The sequence below is a fragment of the Gymnoscopelus braueri genome (assembly GCF_963280865.1).
Source record: "Gymnoscopelus braueri genome assembly, chromosome: 22".
NCBI lineage: Eukaryota > Metazoa > Chordata > Actinopteri > Myctophiformes > Myctophidae > Gymnoscopelus > Gymnoscopelus braueri.
The window spans coordinates 26,132,472-26,152,389 of record NC_137624.1 but is presented as its reverse complement, the minus strand read 5'-3'; the positions used below and the strand labels follow the sequence as shown (position 1 = coordinate 26,152,389).

At 43.4% G+C, this 19,918-nt stretch overlaps 1 protein-coding gene across 1 annotated transcript in view; it reads right to left on the bottom strand.

Moving 5' to 3' along the window:
- Positions 1–200: 200 nt before the first annotated feature.
- Positions 201–19,918, bottom strand: part of pappaa (pregnancy-associated plasma protein A, pappalysin 1a) — a 189,150-nt gene continuing 169,432 nt past the window's right edge. The window contains 1 exon segment of the mRNA XM_080418844.1: positions 201–2,246. Coding sequence (XP_080274970.1) covers positions 2,142–2,246 — 105 coding nt within the window. The 3' untranslated portion in view covers positions 201–2,141.

Genomic DNA, 19,918 nt, shown 5'->3' with positions numbered 1-19,918 from the left:
GATTGGAAAACCAGTCAGATTGAAAAAGGTACACTCGTTTTTCGGCGCGAGGCGGAGCAAGCGGGAGGCTTTGATGTCTCCACGGCACAAACCGAGTGCTCTGCTCACAGCTGACAACGACAACAAACACAATTAGCAGCTACGCTAGCCTCCCTTCGAAGTGGTCCGAAAATCGATTCAAACGTCATTCCGAATAAAATAAATAATCGTATTATTATATGTTGTGATTAATTAATTCATGTGTGGTAGAAAAACATTAATTACATTAAAACGTTAAACTCAACACCGAGCACTCCATTTTCAATCTAACTGGTTTTCCAATCATACTGTAACATATATATGTATATATATATATTTCCAGCCCTTTATGCGTGTGTGTTTTGTGAAGTGTGCAGTACTGTGCGATTAAGCAGAGAAAAGCCGGAGGCTTCTGACAAGCATCGACTACATTCTGAACAGGGCTGGGGTCACTTCAATTTCAGTTCAAACATCTTTTATCAGCGCTCGAAGAGGGCTTTCATTTCAATTCATGTTTCCGCACGCATCAAGCTTCATGTGAAGTGGAGTTTGACTTGAGTCTGAAATAACCCTCACGACCCTTTCAGTGAGGTTGTTGGTTAATCACATTCTTTAAGTCGAGGTCAATGCATTTCGCTAGGATAGTTAGTTGAGTTAAATAGGACTGAAAAGTGAGGTTCCAGGTTTTTTTTCTTTTTATGGTCCTTCTGCATTTCATATGCAGTGTTGCCAGCGTGCGTTCTGTATTAAAGTTGAATGTACATGCATACGCATACGAGTGTGAATGAATACTTAAAAAGAGGTAAAGCAGCAAGACAGACAAGGTGTGTCCTCATCAGTTAATAATGAACTGAAAACATGGCAAAGTAGCAGCAAATATAGGAGCACAAGCCATGCTAATTTGTTGGTTTTTTTGCATTCAAATTTGCGTCGAGTATAGATGAAAACTGCCTCTGAGTAGGTGAAATGTATTTCTGTCTTGAGATGGAAAAACTTTTATGTTGTATTAAATGTGTGGTTTGAATCTCTAACAATATGGCTGTCTCAATCCCCACTCAGTCTCTTGTGTTTCACGTAATGTGCTGACTAATAGCCCCTAAAGCCTGCGATGCACCTCATTCATGAGAAGAAACACATTTCTACTGCAAAGGATGAAGAGGTTCAGAATGTCGGAAGAGTTTTAAACCAGTGATGGCTGGGAACGGATTACTTTCCACTTATAAAAGGTGTGTAACACGATTTTGAAGTGCCTATGAACTACTCTTTTGGCAACGTAAGTTTATCATGACCCCCCTTCATATAAGCATATCAAACCGAAATTCAACCAGAATAGGACTCCGCACTTGCGTATTTTCGTTTACCTTTGGTTTCACAGAAAATCAAGAGACCATGGGGCATGGTAATTGGACCATACTCACACGCAGGCCATTTCGCTATGACGTCATACTATGACGTCTTACTATGACATGAGAGCAAAATGGCCGCTGCGTGAATATGGCCAACCGAAACGGACACTGAGGCTGGCACAAAACTGAACAAAAGGCATGCTATCCAGGCTCGGTTTTGTTTCTGTTGTTATTTTTTTTGCGTTTTTTTTTCTCTCTTTTTTTCACTCCAAAAAATGTCTGTAGTTTCATTTCTTCCTCTCTTTTCCCCCTCTTTTTTTCTTGTTTTCTCCTTGCTGTTGATGCTATGATTTATTTTCCTCTTTTTTTTTCCTCTTTTCTTTTTTTTTCTTTTTCTAAGGATGGCATTTGCAGCGCTTTTTTACTTTCCTTTTTAGTCGAGAGTTTTCTGTGGAAACCCCATATTCCATGTTTTTTTTTGTCTTCTTCTTCGAGATCCTTTCCAGCAGCAGTGTGTCGATGATGGAGGCATTTGAGGCTGGTTGGGGTTGTTGTTGCATGATGGAGGATGGAGAGGTATGCCTGTTAAAGCAGCATGTGCAGGAAGTCAGAGAGGCCGAGAGGAGGAGGAGGAGGATGATGAAGGAGGAGGAGGAAGGGGGTTCTGCCTCGGTCACTCTGGCTGTGTTGTTGTTGTGTTGGAGCTGTGTGCGGGGGGGGGGGGGTCCCCGGAGACACCGAAGGAGGGAGGTCCGCTGGGCTGGCCCCGTCCGTCGCTCACCCCAGGGAGTGGACGTGTTCGTCCTTCCTATTCTCCACGGCGTTGGGATCCCGACAGGAACAGTCTTTCCGTATATCACAGGACATGGGGAACGGAATCACCTGGAACACACGAGAGAAGAGACACATTTTATATGGAATCATGTGAATTCAAACACTTCAAGCCTCTAATCTCAAGTCAAAACTGACCTGAGTTGCAACTGTATTTGGACCGTTTTTTTTTTGTCTACACCAGTGGTTCTCAAACTTTTTCATGTCAAGGACCCCCAAAATGATTTTGTATTTGGCTGCGGACCCCCCCCCCCCCATCTCAAAAATATTTTGTGCCAGGGATTTTTCAAAAATAGCCGATCTACAACTCTTGTAGATCCAAAACTGTTACTTTTCAGGATTCAAATTCTAAAATATCAAAAGTAGCAGATCTACAAGCTTGTGGACCTGCTTCTTTGATACTATTGTGTGAAGCTGTAGTGTGATCAAGTAGGGCATATAAAACCATAATAGAATATGGAGATAAGAGGTTTCTGCCCGACAGCAACGATATGTATGGGGCAGCAGCTATCCATTATTCTATCGATTACGTTTTCGATGATTCGTCAAATAATTTTTTTTAAACATTTGATAAACTAAATTGATTAGCCTAATAAACCACTGACTTAAGCCCTATTTTATAGTTTGTCTAACAACGGTGTCACAAAAAAAAAATGCCAATCTACAAGCTCACAACACGTTGCATCACAAAGTGTTTATTTATTGTCTCCGCCAGGCCGAAAGGCATGGCGAGAGAGTATGTTTTACCCCCTGTCCGTCCGTCCGTGTGTGTGTGTGTGTGTGTGTGTCCGTGTGTCCGTGTGTCCGTCCGTCCGTCTGTGAACAGCTAATCTCCCGCACCGTTGGCTTGATCGCAGCGAAACTGTGCACACACACTCCCTGGATGCCAATTCAGAACCTCTGCCCCAATTCTTTCACATGGGCCTGTTATAGCGCCACCAGGAGGCCGCTTTTTGCAAAACACATTTTTTCACAGTACTCCTACAGATTTTGTCCAAACATCACGCAAATCGGTATACAGTATCTCTATAGTCATTAAACGAAACTGGTCATTCAGATTTTTCATATTCCATCCTGATTGGCTAAAAATGGCTACCAAAGTTTGCAGGACTGCTCCGTTTTGAACAAAATGCCTCAAATTATGCACACAGCATGAAATTTCCGTGAAACTTTGCACGCACATTCCCACTAGGCCGAGGAAGAAATGCCACTTGAAAATGTTCTAATCAGCCTCATGGTGGCGCTATAACAGGCCGATTCGTGTTTTTACCTATAACTGCACCGATCTGTGTAAAACTTTGTATATGCACTCCCTAGTGGTCAAGGAAAAACCTTTGCCCTGCATTTTTCACATCTGCCTTTTATAGCGCCACCAAGAGGCCGACTGATGTAAAACATATTTCTTTATATTACTCCTTCCGATTTTATCCAAATTTCACGCGAATCGGTACACATGATCTCTATAGTCATGTGATCAAGACAGATCTGTTTCATTTTTCATATTCCATCCTGATTGGCTAAGATTCACATCTAAAGTTTGCAGTACTGGCTTGTTTTGAACAAAATGCTGCAAATCATGAACGCAGTGTCCGATTGTGGTCAAACTTTGCACACACATTCACACTGTTGAGGAACAAATGCTACCCTTTTAACATTGGCCTGTTATAGCGCCACCAGCAGGTCTTATTTAGCAAAACAATTAACAATTATTTTTAACAAAATGCCTCAAATCATGAATGCAATGTCCGATTGCCGTGCAAGGCCTAAGAAGAAATGGCACCCTTTTCACATTGGCCTATTATAGCGCCACCAGGAGGCCACAATAACCTACCTGACCTGGCGGAGACCTGTGCTCCGAGGAGCACTTTTTCTAGTTTATAATGTATTAATTTTGTTTCCCAAAAATCGTTAAATGTTTATTAAAACCAATTAGCAATATATTTTTTTATAATCAATTAAATTGATTAATTCAATTAACCGTTGCACCCCTAAATGTTATAGTTCAGTATTGACATAATTAAGACCTTTTTGATGGCCACCTTTAAATCTTCTGCATGCCGATGGAATGCTACCAATCCACCAAGCAGCGACACAAAGACTCAAAACAGTACAAACAGTATCAGAATGCCTTCGGAAGGAGTCGACACTTGATGAACGGGCGCACGACAAACGACTCAAAGTCCCAAGTCCACCGGGGGCCATATAACAGACACCCCAGGGGCAGAACCCTGAACGAACACTTTTCAAAAGCAATAAACATCCCGAGCGCCAGAACATTGGAAATGGAACCGGAAGATGAGCCCGGGCCGTCGCCCTTGGTGTTTGACGTCACTGACGGACGTTGGCAGTGCGTCACCGGCACCAGCTGCGGCGGCCCCCATCGTCCCACTTGCCTCTGAGGGGGGGGGGGGGGGGGGGGAGGGGCGCCGCTTCAGCTGTTTGACTGCAACAAAATGTGTCCCCCTCCACTGGGCCAAAACTAGGAACACATGTGGCCTGAGTGCTGCCAGGCAAGGCAAGGCAACAAGCAAGCAGCCCTTCAGACCAAGGGAATGTCTGCCATTCTTTTTTTTGCCCCCGCGGCTTATCAGATGTATTTTGAGGGAGCCTGCTGCTCACGACTCCCTTTCTCCTTATTAGAGCTAAGTGGTATTTGCCTTTTACGCACAATATGGGTCTGGGGGGGAGTGCAGGCCAGGGGAACTAAAACAACACCTTCTCCTCGCTACCGTAACAAACACAAGAACCAGGTTGACAACAACCACCCCCCCCCTCCTCCTCCCCCCCCGGTCTGCAGAGGAGGGCAATTAGTGTAACACTATTTGAGAATTGCTCTGTGGCTGGCAGGGTAACATTTCAGTTTAGGAGGGAGGGGGGGGGGGGTTAATAAAGCGTCACAATCGTTTTAACCCCTTTATCCGTATTTTATGCTTTGGCTATTAAAAAATAGTAGATATACAAGCTCATAGCGCAGCACTCGGTGAGCTTGTAAATCTGCTATTTTTAGAAAAATCGTGAAAATGTGTGCAAATCTTTGAATATACATATTTTAAAAGCGAACGTTTGTAACTCAAATCTTTGCTTCTGGGGGTCCCTGGAACAAAGTATTTTGAGATGGGGGTCCGCGGGCCAAATACATATCATTTTGGGGGTCCTTTTTTTTTTTTTTTTTTCTTAAATTTTTATCCCGCGATTTTTGTAACCCATTTTTTTCACCCGGTGCCAATTTCCTAAGTGATCCTGGGCGCTACACCAGCCCTACACCAGCACTACACCAGTCCCCCACAGTAGGGAGGCCAGGGCCGAGCTCATGCTTCCTTCAGGCACGAGAGCCAACTGACCTTCTTGTCACCTGACAGGGGGGAGTTTCCCTGGTTGGACGTAGCGCGTGGAAGGAACACGTTATTCCAACCAGTTCCCTTCCCCTCCATCAGGCGCCCCGGCTGTCATGGGGGAGGCGGTATAGCGACCAGGATTACTACATGTTTTTGTGAGGGTATTAACTACCCTAGGAGACACGGGGAGAACATGCAAACTCCACACAGAGTAGGCCCTTTCGCCAACCCCACCTAGGGTATGGGCGCTGATGACGCGGAGGAGAAGACACGCCTCCAGCGCCCACAGCGTCCCCGGCGGGAATCGAACCCAGGACCTTCTAGCTGTGAGGCGACAGCGCTACCGACTGCTCCTTGAGATGAAAAAGTTTGAGAACCACTGCTATACAGCATTCGGAGATTGTGGAATAGTTGTCATGGCTGTACGCGAGGCTAGTAATCAGTGATCATTAAGGCTGTGATTTGTCGTGTGTGACTCAGGACACCCGAGGCCCCGAGTGGAGTGAATCCAAATGACTGTATGTTGTTGGAAGCCTAACCACAAAACCTCATCATAATTGACATGGATGTGTTAAATTAAATTACCGACGCAGCTAGCTCATCGCATTTCATTGAGAGTGCTTCGTCTCTTCCTTCCCTAGCCCCCCACAAATGACAGCGGGTGGTAGGGCTAGGTCAGTGGTTCTCAACTTGTGGGTCGGGACCCCCAGAGGACAGTGACTTTTAAGACCTTAAAAAAAAAATTACAACATCAAAAGTAATCAACAAGCTATGCTATAAAAACTGGTCAAACCTTGACCAAATTGTCAAATAATATAAGAAAGAGCCAAACATTTAGAAAATAGCCAATCTACAAGCTCACAACGCCTGATGTAGATTTGCTATTTTCACAATATTTATCTGTGGAAACGAGTCAAACTAAATTGAATGCCTCAACTCCTACTTTCCAAGTGTTTATCAGGGTGTGTGTGTGGGGGGTGGGGGGGGGGGTCCCAGTTCAAATATGATTATTTTTGGGGGCTGAAAAGGTCGACCAACCACTGGGCTATAGGTGATACGACTTCAAATTGGGGGAGACCACCAGTAGTTTGCGGGGGGGGGCTCAGGGGGCAACAAGGTTTTGTGCTGTGTGGACAGCATGGGTCCAGCATGCTGACACGTGGGAGCATGCCAGTCGCCGAAGGAGCAGTGACGCAGGTTCCTCTTTGAAATTGGATATAAAAGAGGTCGTTTGTGCAAAAAAGGGGGCATTTACTAATGTGCAAAAGGGCCAGCAGGGCCCGGGCAGTGCCCGGACTTCTTCAGAGAAAAACAGCCTCTAACATGTGACGACTTTACAAGCTTCAGGGCCGGACACACTTCAAGAAACAGCTGTCAATCGCATGAACAGAGTTTCCTCTGTGGGCGCTTTGGAGCCAAAACGTGGGGCATCTCTCCCCTCCCTTCCCTTCGCCTCAGCCTCTCTCGCTCTCCACTTCCTTTCTCTCTATCGCTCTTTTTCACACTTTCTCCTGGTCTCGTTTATATCCCCCCCCCCCCCACCACCACCACCTCATTCCCTTCCATACCTCACTTCTCTCCTCCGCCTGGCTTGCCTCTGTTTATCTCTCTATCTAAAGGGAGAGAGAAGAGTGGTGGGTGGCAAATTTGACTTGGTTTCCTTTGACCTTGACCTCCGGGGTGGCTGGGCCAGCTGCCACATCTGGCCCTGATTGGAGGGGCTCTCCCAGGGTGGCTGGGAAACGGGGCCGGCCAGCCGTGGTGGGCCTCGAGTCCCCCGTTCGGGGGGGGGGGGGGGGGGGAAAGGACACCCACTAACAACAACATAACATGAAAGCCCCCTGTGAAAAGAGCCTCCCTATAACCTCCCACCTCCAGACTATTGCGAAGTGCCCTTTTTTTTTTTCACGTTATGGAGTGTGCAGCGTGGCTATGTCAACCTGTGCTTAAGTGAGAAAAGTGTGTCTCTGGGGGGGGGCAAGTGGCTGTGAGTGTGACAACGACAGGGATCGTCAGTGGGTCTGTACGCGGACAGATGTGTCCGTATAGCAAGACTTGGCCTTGTCCGTGGGGCAAATTTTAGTTTTTTTTTTACATAACATTATAAATAATGTTCTTATTTTGATCATAAGACCCAATTACTGTCAGTGTCAGTCTCTGGGTGTTCTTCTGGATATGTATGACACTGATTTACTATGATGCTATGGCACATTTAGGAGTCCACTAGGACAGTGGTTCTCTAACTTTTTTATTTTCAAGGACCCCCATAACTCTGACAGTGCAAATGGACCTTCCATTTGTGCACTCTTACAGACCTGTAAAGGTAATTTAAGGCTATAGCTCTTCCTGTGGTTCTGTGTTTCACACTACTATTTAGTCACAAACTCTCCACTTTCACCCTCAAACTTTTTTTTTGCGAAAATAGCCAAGCTACGAGCCCACTGTTGTGAGCTTGTAGTTCGGCTATTTTTCACTACTTTTGCACAACACTCTTGTACGGCAAAGTAGGCCATTATTTACGGGGAAAAAAAACAAAAAGTATAAATACGGAGCTACAAGGTGTCTGCCCGACCGACAGCAACAATACGTCAATATAAGAAAAGGGGGATTCCCTCTTTTTTTCCCCTTCATCTAAATGTGTTTTCATCTACCTTGCTGTGACGCAGAGAGCGTCTATGTGTGTGGCACAGCGTCCGTCTGCACATAATAATCTGTGCCCCGTATGAGTGTAAGGAGCAGACTAAAACAAACAGCCGCTAATTGTGTTATTCCACCAACAGCAACTGGTGATCAGTCTCACTGCACAGATACACTGGAGTTACAACAACAAACACAGGAGGAGAGGCCGGCGCTAATGACGAGGAGAGAGAGAGGGGAGAGAGGGGAGAGAGGAGAGAGGGAGAGGTATAAGGAAGAGAGGCCAGCACTAATGACGAGGAGAGAGAGAGGGGGGAGAGAGGGGAGAGAGGAGAGAGGGAGAGGTATAAGGAAGAGAGGCCAGCACTAATGACGAGGAGAGAGAGAGGGGGGAGAGAGGGGAGAGAGGAGAGAGGGAGAGGTATAAGGAAGAGAGGCCAGCGCTAATGACGAGGAGAGAGAGAGGGGAGAGAGGAGAGAGGGAGAGGTATAAGGAAGAGAGGCCAGCACTAATGACGAGGAGAGAGAGAGGGGGGAGAGAGGGGAGAGAGGAGAGAGGGAGAGGTATAAGGAAGAGAGGCCAGCGCTAATGACGAGGAGAGAGAGAGGGGAGAGAGGAGAGAGGGAGAGGTATAAGGAAGAGAGGCCAGCGCAAATGACGAGGAGAGAGAGGGAGAGCTATAAGGAAGGAAAACATGAGAGGAGTTTAATGAGAGGGTATATGAGAGAGATGGATGGATGGATGGATGGATGGATGGATGGATAGATGGAGATATGGAGAGATGGATAGATGGATAGATATATTATCCCCAAACTTATTTGAAAACGTTTTTAAAAACAGTAAAAAATGGAAGAAGAAAGAAGTTTAGGGATAATGGGTAAGGCACCGGCGAAAATAGGGCCCAGAGAGGGAGAGAGAGGGAGAGAGAGAGACACTGAACAGTAACAGAGCAGGGAGCTGTGTTGGGCTCTCTTCATGTGTAAACAGCCAAAGCTCCTAAAACCTGCAGGGAGTGTGTTCCCCCCCGGAGTGTTACTACCTTTACTCAGCTGTGGAGAAAAGCCCTCCTCCACCTCCTCTCTCACATGTTACCCACACACGCACGCACACGCGCACACACACACACACACACACACACACACACACACACACACACACACACACACACACACACACACACACACACACACACACACACACACACACACACACACACACACACACACACACACACACACACACACACACACACACACAGACCTCCTCAACTTTACGTGACGATATTATCACCCTCCCATCTACAATATATCCCACTTCTACTCAGCTTTTACCCCCACATCTCTCTCTCTCTCTCTCTCTCTCCATCCATCTCTCTTTCTCTCAATCCATCTCTCTCACTCTCTTTCTCTCAAGATTTGTGCTTGAATGCGCACACACACGCGCGCGCACGCACGCACACGCACACGCACACGCACACACACACACACACGAAGAAAGGCTGTGATTCAAGGAAACTATTTGGAAGGCCACGCTGCTGTTCATTTAGTGATGTTTTTTTTTATTGCCATAAACATTGCGTGGCAGTGCAGACATGCGTTGATAATTAAGACAAAAAAAAACAGACAGAAAGGAAAGGTAAGAGTTAGAGCTACTCTGAGCACTTTCTTTTCCCCGTCTACACCACATCTCTTTGCCAATCATGTTGCCATCACCGTGTCGCAACGCGGCGCTTTACAACGTGTTGTGAGCTTGTAGATCTGCTATAGTTTTGGCTATTGTTCCCCCCCCCCAGAATATGGATGCTGGGGTTCAAGTGGTTAATCGAGTGCAAGTGGTTAATCGAGTGCTGCGCTACGAGCTTGTAGATCTGCAATTTTTTTGGGGGGAAATCGTGAAAAGTTGTGTTTTAAAGCGAATTTTTTTTTACTCCGATCTGTGCTTCTGGGGGTCCCTGGAACAACATATTTTGAGATGGGGGTCCGCGGCCAAATACATATAATTTTGGGGTGTATTTGGGGTATTCAAAGACTTGCACTTAACGTTCACAATTTTTCAAATTTTTCAAAATAGCAGATAGCAAAATAGCAATTTTTCTAAATAGCAGATCTACGAGTGCCGCGCTATGAACTTGTATATCTGCTATTTTTGAATAGCCAAAGAAATAAAAAAAAAGACACAAGAGGCGTTCCCGCTCCTAATGGGTTAATACCCAGACCGAGAACCCCTACCCCCCCCCCCCCCCCCCCCATCCCATGCGGGCCCCCCCCCCCCCCCCCCCCAGCCCATGCGGGCCCCTTACCCCTATCCTTTGCCATGGCACTCCCCCCTCCCCTTTAATTGCCTTGGCAGCGCCTTGGCACTGGGAATTAAAGTCAAACTCAGTTGCCCTCAAGACGTTTAAAAAATAAAGAGCTGTTGATGCCATGTGCTTGCTGTGTCCAAGTGTGTAGTGCTTCTAAAACTAAGGATCACCAAATTGATATGGATTTTGGCCCTGAAGCTTCGTCTGCATTGGGCTTGTAGATCGGCTATTTTCAAACAGCTCCAAAAAGACCACTCTCATGGTGAACGATGTGAAAGAGGAACGGATGATTTCAATACATTTTAATGTATTAACCACTTTAAACCACGGGGGTCACCTATTTTGGACGATGTCATTAAAAGTGAAAATGTGCCGAGTCATTTCAAGTACTATAGTACTGTATGTCGTACATCGATGCTGCGTGGCGAAAACAACCTATCTATCAGCGCACGCCGCGTTGTGAACTTTGAGCTAATAAGGTTAAAGAGGTGGTACCATGGTTTTGCACTTTTTCTGTTTTTCATGTGTCTATGAGGTTGATAGAACTTCATTAAGCCCCCTGGTGGTGTTTTTATGGTGTTTTATGACTTCTCTGACTATTTTGAGTTTCTATCTGGAGGCTGAAACCTTGAGGGTCAAACGTGCCAATAGAGAAACAGCGCTTTAGTGACATAGTAAAAACATACCCTCCCCCTCATTATCATAACACAACAGGTGTGGGCATGAGGAGGAGGAGGGACTAGGACAGGTGGGTGGTGCTAAGGTGGTGGAGGAGGTGCTAAGGTGAGAACCAGGTATACTTAATGAACTGGAGGCGTGTCCACATAAAAACACAATTTTAACAATTTCTGTACACTTTTTTGAAAAAAATCTTCCTCCTAGTATAACCATAATACCTGATGATGATGTTTTAGGGGGGGGGGGGGGGAATCACTGAAAGTCACAGCACCCCGTCTTTAAGTATAAAATGTGCCTTAACTCATTCACTTACACTGACGACTTCTGACGAGTTTTTGTTCAAACGCTCACACTGCCAAGGACGACTTTGGCGGTGTTTGGCAGTGTTCCCCCCTATCCTACGACACCTCCGTGCGTGCAATGAGCCGATCTCCGCGAGGACGGAGCTCACGGAGAATATTCCACGATTTTTCAAAGGTACAGTAAAATCGCCGTTTTAGCTGGCAAGGGGACCGGAGGCGGATGAATTAACCCATTCAATCCGAGGAGGCATCTGTGTAATTTTTTTTCTTCTTTGGCTATTCAAAAATAGCAGATATACAAGCTCATAGCACGGCACCGAGTGCCGCGCTATGAGCTTGTATATCTGCTATTTATGAAAAATCTTGAAAATATGTGCAAATCTTTGGATATATATTATTTTTTTTAAGCGAACATTTGTAACTCAAATCTTTGCTTCTGGGGGTCCCTGGAACAAAAAACAAGATGAGGGTCCGTGGCCAAAATTACATATGATTTTGGGGGTCCTTGACATGACAAAGTTTGAGAACTATGTAGCAACATAGGTTTTTTTCAAAGAACTGTTAGGATTTAGAAGACATTTTGTAGAATCGGCCTCAGGTCTTAATGAGTTCATTAATTAATTCCAGGCAGTCAAGGAGTTAAGAAGTTAATTTATAAAACACATTAAGGTCATGGGGTGTATAGGCCTATGGAATATTGTCTGGGCACATTCCAAAAAAAGATAAAATTGCTGTAAAGGTTTTTCTTTTTTTAAGTCTAGAAGGTATTCCCTTTAATCCTTAAGTTTTTCTTGGGCTGAAAAGGAGTGAACTCATAGCGAAACCTCATAGCAAGCTGATGAGGTGAGCCAAGCCATAAGTGTGCATGTGTGTGTATGTGTGTGTGTGTGTGTGTGTGTGCGTGTGCGTGTGTGTGTGAATGACCACACTGTAAGTGTGCGGTAAATGTTGATTCCTTTTTTTATTGGATTAAAACATTCTTCCAAGGACCACCATTCAATAATTATTGCTTTATATAAACTCAGCAACCTTGAGGAGATTATAGAAGCCGTCCCCCGTTCTTGAAAGCAAAACATCCAGCGCGGGGATAATTGGGGAACTCTTGACCCAAGATTTAAGACAGCTATTTACAGTGGTGGGAAGTAACTGAGTACATTTACTCGAGTGCTGCACTTAAGTACACTTTTGAAGTACACTCTACTCGAGTATTAACATTTTCGATACTTCTTCTCCACTACATATTGTACTTTTTACTCCGCAACAATTATGCAAAACTTTAGTTACAAGTTAGTAGATTTAGATTATTATTACAAAACATAAACTTCCAGCGTCCATATTCTGGGGCCAAAAATAGCAGATCTACAAGCTCACAGCAATTTTTGGCAAAGATATTTGGTGTGGAGTGAAAAAAGAGTGTTCAAGTACAGTTACAACTGCATGTCTGTTCTACTAAGAATAGAGGGTTTAAGTGTTTAAGTAAAATAATAAAGTACTTCATCCAGCACTGGCTATTTCCAGTGGTGTAAAGTAACTAAGTACATTTACTCAAGTACTGTACTTAAGTACAATTTTGACATATTTTTACTTTACTTGAGTATTTCTAATTTTCAATACTTTTACTTCTACTCCGTCTCCACTACATTTCCGAGGCAAATATCGTACTTTTACGCCACTACAATTATTAGAAAACATTAACCACTTCAGCCTTATATACATTTCGGCCATTTGAAAATAGCCGATCTACAAGCTCACAATGCGTGAGCTTGTAGATCTGCTATTTTCAAAGGATTTTCATGAATTTTATACATTTGAAAACTTGTGAAACGGGACAATCTGCGAAACGATTGATTACTTTTGATACTTTAAGTACATTTTGATACCAATACCTTTGTACCTTTACTCAAGCACATTTTGAATTCTGAACGTTTACTTGTAACAGAGTATTTCTACACTGCAGTATTGGTACTTTTACTTAAGTAAAATACTTGGGTACTTTTTCCACCACTGGCTATTTCTAAGAGAATGGACCGAGAGAGAGAGAGAGAGAAAGAGAAAGAGAGAGAGCAAAAGAAAAAAAAGAAAGAAAGAAAAGGTGAATAGCAAATCTACTGAGATAAATCGTTACTTCCTGCTATTGCTGACATCACGCTCTGTGGCGACCTTTGTGTAAAGTTGCGCTGACTTTGTGAAAATGTGTTGTTTGTTCAGCAATGTAGCAAAGAGTCAAAGAAAAAAAGAAAAAAAGAAAAAAAAAAGATTTTGCAGAAGCTCACCTGGACTGCCGTATTTATTTAGCTGTTTTTTTTATGCACTCTTTAAATTGGTGTACCAACATTTTCTTTAAAGCTTCAAAGCTAGATCCGTTTGATGTTTCGTTCATGTGGAACTTGTAGGAGTAAAGTAAAAGTAAATACGGGGCGAGAGAGTCAAAACCCCACGACCGACCGGGGGAAAAACAGCCACTTGCAAAGTGCAGGTTTGGGAGGCGAGCAAAGGCCTCTGTCTGTGCGAATAACCCAATGGAGAGGGAGACTCAGCTGGCCTAGCGGGTCGCGGTGGTTACGGACAGTGAAATATCAACTAAGACACAAACAAATAAAATGAAACATAGCAACAGCTATGTGTATGGGAGGCCAGGGTGTTAACCACTTAACCACTTAGACCCTCTATACTAGTAAAAAAGGATCCGAGTTAGAACTGTACTTGGTGCGCTCTCGGAATGCACTGGAGTCTATGAGCGCTTGTCACTATTTCGAGTTTACATGAACCACGTGACTCACGAGGCTCTGAGAATGACTTCTAAATCCCAACAGCATTCTGAAAAAAACGTTTGTTGTTTCTATATCAGTGGCGCTCAAACTTTTTCATGTCAAGGACCCCCAAAATTATATTTATTTGGCCGCCGACCCCCATCTCAAAAATATTTTGTTCCAGGAACCCCCAGAAGCAAAGATTTCAGCTAAAAATGTTCGCTTTAAAATAATGTATATTCAAAGATTTGCGCACATTTTCATAATTTTTCAAAAACAGCAGATCTACAAGCTCGTAGTGCGGCACTCGGTGCCGCGCTACGAGCTTGTATATCTGCTATTTTTGAATAGCCAAAGTGTAAAATAAAGCTTTTCAGCTCAAATCAAAATCACAGATGCGTTCCAGGTCTAAATGCGTTAAGACCTTTATATATTTTGTTGTACAACGAACAGCTACGATAGCCGCTCAGCACACTCACAAGTTCACCCAAGACGCCAAGAAGGCCAGAAACAGGGGGCTGACACGGGGGAACAGAAAAACAAACAGGCCCATTAGGGGAAAGTTGTAGAGTCAGATGTATAGCCGTATAACTTATACAGTCGTTGCCCTCTGTGTGGTGCTTCCGAAGTCCAAGAAAGGAATTCATTCCAACCTTTAAGTTGAAAGGATGTAAAAAAAAAAAAGAAGAAAAAAAAACAGGGGGCAACCCCTGAAACAGGCGCGTATTCCATACGCTCGCCACCACTTCAGCCCCCCACCCCCCCCACCCCGCCAGGCCGACAGCTTGCAACCATTAAGGGGGGATCCTGTGGTGACCTGACGTGCAGTCGGGGCCTCGCACCTTCAAAGTTTCCCGGGGTGGAATAATACACAGCAAGTCAACCAGAACTCCTTAATACGCAAATCTCCAGCGGAATGAAAAACGGTGTGTGTTTGTGTGAAAGTAGAGCTGGGAAAAATGAGAGAAACGGTTCTTTTTTTTTTTCTTCTTTCCGAACAGCACCTCTCCTCATTACCACTTCCACTTCCACCAGAAAAATATACGTGAATGAACCTCTACCCCCCCTCCTTCCCCTCGACACACCACTCCTCTCCCACCCAAGGAACTTCTAAATGAAGGAACAGAAGCGTTTCTACGTCAGGCAAGCGCCATCGACGTCCCCCCCCCCTTCCCGCCCGCCCCCTGGGAGGAAAACTGGAGCCGGACGTTCCATGGAATACTGTACATTGAGGTCAATGAGAGCCATCTGGACCAGCTTTTGAACAAACACTATGCCTAGTTTTATTGAGGTATCTAAAGAGTGCCGGCGATCGTTTCTGGCCACGGCAAGTATCGCGAGAATTGGTTCACAGGCTGTCTAATGGTTGACAGTCTTGCGATGACAGCCCATACCTTGAGTGCCGCGCTATGAGCTTGTAGATCTGCTATTTTTGAAAAAAAATTAAAATGTGTGCAAATCTTTCAATCTTTAAAAAAAAAGGCGAACGTTTTTAACACAAATCTTTGCTTCTGGGGGGGTCTCTGGCACAACATATTTTCAGGTGGGGGTCCGCGGTCCACATACATATCAATATCATACCTAACCCACCTCAATAAAATTATTCAGTGAGTGAGTGTGCACATTGGAAAAAAACAAGACAGAAGAGAAACAGCGTGACTGTTATTTTCCCTGAACCGATTATCTTACAAAACGTTGCAGTGATTCAAAGAAATGGTGTTTATTCATAAGCTTGGTCCCACCCGGCTCTCATTGGCTTCAATGCATTCCATCGCTAACGGTTTGCCTCCCAGTGCGACCAATCGGCCAGCTGGAATCGCTGGACATAGTCACAGAGAAAATGACATACCTGTAGATGTCCCTTCCTTCCTAAATAAGGTCCTCGACTCCCACCAGGAAGTAAGGTGAATGAACTATCCCCACCCTCACTACCAGTGTACTGTACCCCCCCAAGGAGTCCACTCTTCAGAAGGTCCATAACCCTTTGTAAAGGCAGTGGTGTAAAGTAACTGAGTACATTTACTCAAGTACTGTACTTAAGTACAATTTTGAGGTACTTTTACTTTACTGGAGTATTTCCAATTGTCTCTACTTTTACTTCTACCCCACTAGATCTTAGAGGCAAATATTGTACTTTTACTCCACTGCAATTATTTGAAAACTTTAGTTACTATAGTTACTTTGCAGATATAAATTATTACATTATAAAACGTACATTAACAACTTTAGCCCTATTTTAAACCTCGGCTATTTGAAAATAGCCGATCTACAAGCTCACATCGCGTCGCGATGCGACACGTTGTGAGCTTGTAGATCGTCTATTTTCAAACATTTTAGTACTTTTACTTTTGGTACTTTAAGTACATTTTGATACCAATACTTTTTGTACTAATTCCGGAATTTTACTTGTTACAGAGTACTTCTACATTGCAGTATTGATACTTTTACTTAAGTAAAACATTTGAGTACCTTTTCCACCAAAGGGGGACTGTAGGACGTTGTGTATTTAGATTCATATTTTCATCACATCTACGAATAAATAGAATCCGGCAGAAAGTATAGCAAAAGAAAGCTGGGATTCAGTAGATAGATGGAGGTGCTTATTTCCATAGGTTTCTTCTATTTTGTGGTGCTAGCCAAATAGTTCCATATACAGTAGTAGTAATAGAACACCTGAAGGTGAGAGTGTGTAGGGGCTTTGAAGAAAACCAACTAGGCCAAAACGTCAGCACGAGAATATAGGAGAGAAGCTGCTTACATTTTAGAAATTGTAAGAGTTTGTCTCCAGCTATGAAACCTGGGATTCCTTAGAGCTTTTGCTACGAAACCTCTGATTAAAAAATCGAATGGAAAACTAAACATGGGACATGCAACACATTTTGAACGATGCCTAGAAAACGAACAGTTTTGTAGCATTTATTTTTTTGGTTTGTTTGTTTGTTTGTTTATGTTGTTAATATACATTTCCTCTTATTTGGTTATATTGGGGGGAAAGGAAAGTGGAGAGAGGGGGGGGGCGAGGGGGAGTGAAAACACAGCTGTGTGAGGATGGAAGACGGAGCGAGTGAGTGAGTGAGTGAGTGAGAGGTAGTTTGAGGGGTGATTTTTATCTCTGGCATGCTGCTGGCAGTGTGTGCTTTTCATGTGAGCTGTGTTATGACACAGCAACATGAAAACAACAACACAGACCGAGACTTCTGCTGAGTCACCCGACCTCTCTGGCAAAACAACCGTTGGTGGCTGTGCGTGTGTGCGTGCGTGTGGGTGTGTGTGCCTGTGTGTGTGTGTGTGTGTGTGTGTGTGTGTGTGTGTGTGTGTGTGTGTGAGTCTGTCTGTCTGTCTGTCTGTCTGTCTGTCTGTCATGACACTCCGTGCAATGTATATTAAGTTGTGTGAGGTCGGGTTGGTTTTACAGTCCTTTACCAGTGATATTAATACACTTGAGTGGTATAACGATATATCGTTGCTGTCGGGCAGAAACCTCTTATCTCCATATTTTAGTTTTTTTTTGTAAATTAACGCCCTACTTCATCACACTACCGCGTCACACGAAAGCATCAAAAGTTGCAAATCTACAAGCTCGAAACGTGGCGCGAAGCGACGCGTTTCGAGCTTGTAGATCTGCTGCTTTTGAATTTGAATCCTGAAAAGCAACAGTTTTGGACATATGAGGTTTCCACCCGACAGAGACGACATCCTAAAGCAATAACAGGGTATGTTAAGTGGGTAAGTGTCCTGTGTGGGTGGATGTTGTTTCTCCTGACCCACCAAAAGTGAAGCACAAGCATAAACAACAAACACTTAGAGGTTTTACTTTGAGCCAAATATAACACTTTTCTGGACATTTTGAGGACCGCCGGGCATCCATTTGATTTTTTAGCAATGCTTCTATGACCTTTGTAGAATAGTCACTGTCGTGCTTCACTCAGGACAAAAGGACTACACTCAATACTTCAACAATGATATACCATTATTACAGCTGGGGGAAAAAATAGGCATAGTAAGAAATCCTTACTGGGATGTTTGTGTTTGTGAACCAGAATAAACACCAGGTTCATCACAGAAAGGAAGCATGCGGCAGTGGTGTAAAGTAACTAAGTACATTTACTCAAGTACTGTACTTAAGTGCAATTTTGAGGTACTTTTATTTTACTGGAGTACTTCACGTTTTCAGTACTTTTACTTCTACTCCGCTACATCTCAGAGGCAAATATTATACTTTTACTCCACTACAATTATTTGAAAACATTAGTTACTAGTTACTTTGTATATTTTGATTATTATTACAAAACATACAAAACCCACTTCAGCCCTATATATATTTTGGCCATTTGAAAATAGCTATTTTAAAAAGATTTGTATACATTTTATACATTTGAAAACTTGTGAAAAGGGAGATTCTGCATAACGAGTACTTTTACTTTCCTACTTTAAGTCAATTTGAATTACCAGACTTTTACTTGTAACAGTATACATGCAATTCTACATTGCAGTATTGATACTTTAAGTAAAACATTTGAGTACTTTTTCCATCACTGGCATACAGTACATGTTAGCGCCACACTGACACAAACAACATGCCGTGTCCATCATCTCTTTCATAACGAGCTAAGACATGACACCAGATAATTGCCATGTGTTCACCAAAAAAGAACAACCAATTTCCCCACAAAAAAATAAGAGGAAAGCGTTGCTTCATTTCTGTGTCTCTCTCTGACGGTGTGAGCTATCAGCAGAGAGGACAGAGAGACTGTTACAAATGAGTCACAGATTCCTTTTTGTCATTTCACTGTGTCATTCTGTTTAGTTTTTCGGAGGACTTTGTGCAACCGGCTGCTTTTCGGTCGCCAACCGCGCATGTGTTCCGTTTTGGGGGGGAAATCAGAATCAGGTGCAAAAAGGGCTCTGTTTCTGTTTTGACTGAGATGTCCAAAAATGGGGATGAGTGGGTGGATTGGCTTTGCCCCCGAGAGTGATAAACAACTACATTTTGAACACCACCAAAACCCAAAGTCCAAAAGTACCAAAACAACGAAACATGCCAGGAAATATAACGGGACAACATCCACAAAATGCTATGTTATTTCAAGAGTTGTGAGGAGAATCTTTTTGATGACAGACAATTTTTTTTTAAATGTCATCCTTATTTTGGGCATGTTGTTATAGGTAAAAATGTACACAAATTGTCCAAAATGTTTTTTTCTTTTTTTGAAATCTTCCAAAAGCAGCTCACACATTGTACACACATTGCTGTTTTCACTATGTCGTACGATGACGTATATAAGCGATTAACCCATTAAGACCTGAGGCCGAATTCTTACTTATGTCTTCTAAAACAGTTTTCTGAAAAACGTATGTTTCTATATCAGTGGTTCTCAAACCTTTTCATGTCAAGGACATGAAAAGGTTTATATATATAAATATATAATTTATATATATAAATTATATATATTTGGCCGCCGACCCCCATCTCAAAATATTTTGTTCCAGGGACCCCCAGAAGCAAAGATTTGAGTTAGAAATGTTTGCTTTAAAAGAAAATAAATATGTTATTTTGCATTTGATTTTTCAAAAATAGCAGATCTACAAGCTCAGCTCAGGCACTCGGTGCCACGCTATGAGCTTGTATATCTGCTATTTTTGAATAGCCAAAGTGTAAAATAAGGCTTTTTAGCTCAAATAAAAAAATGACACAGATGCGTTCCAGGTATTAATCGG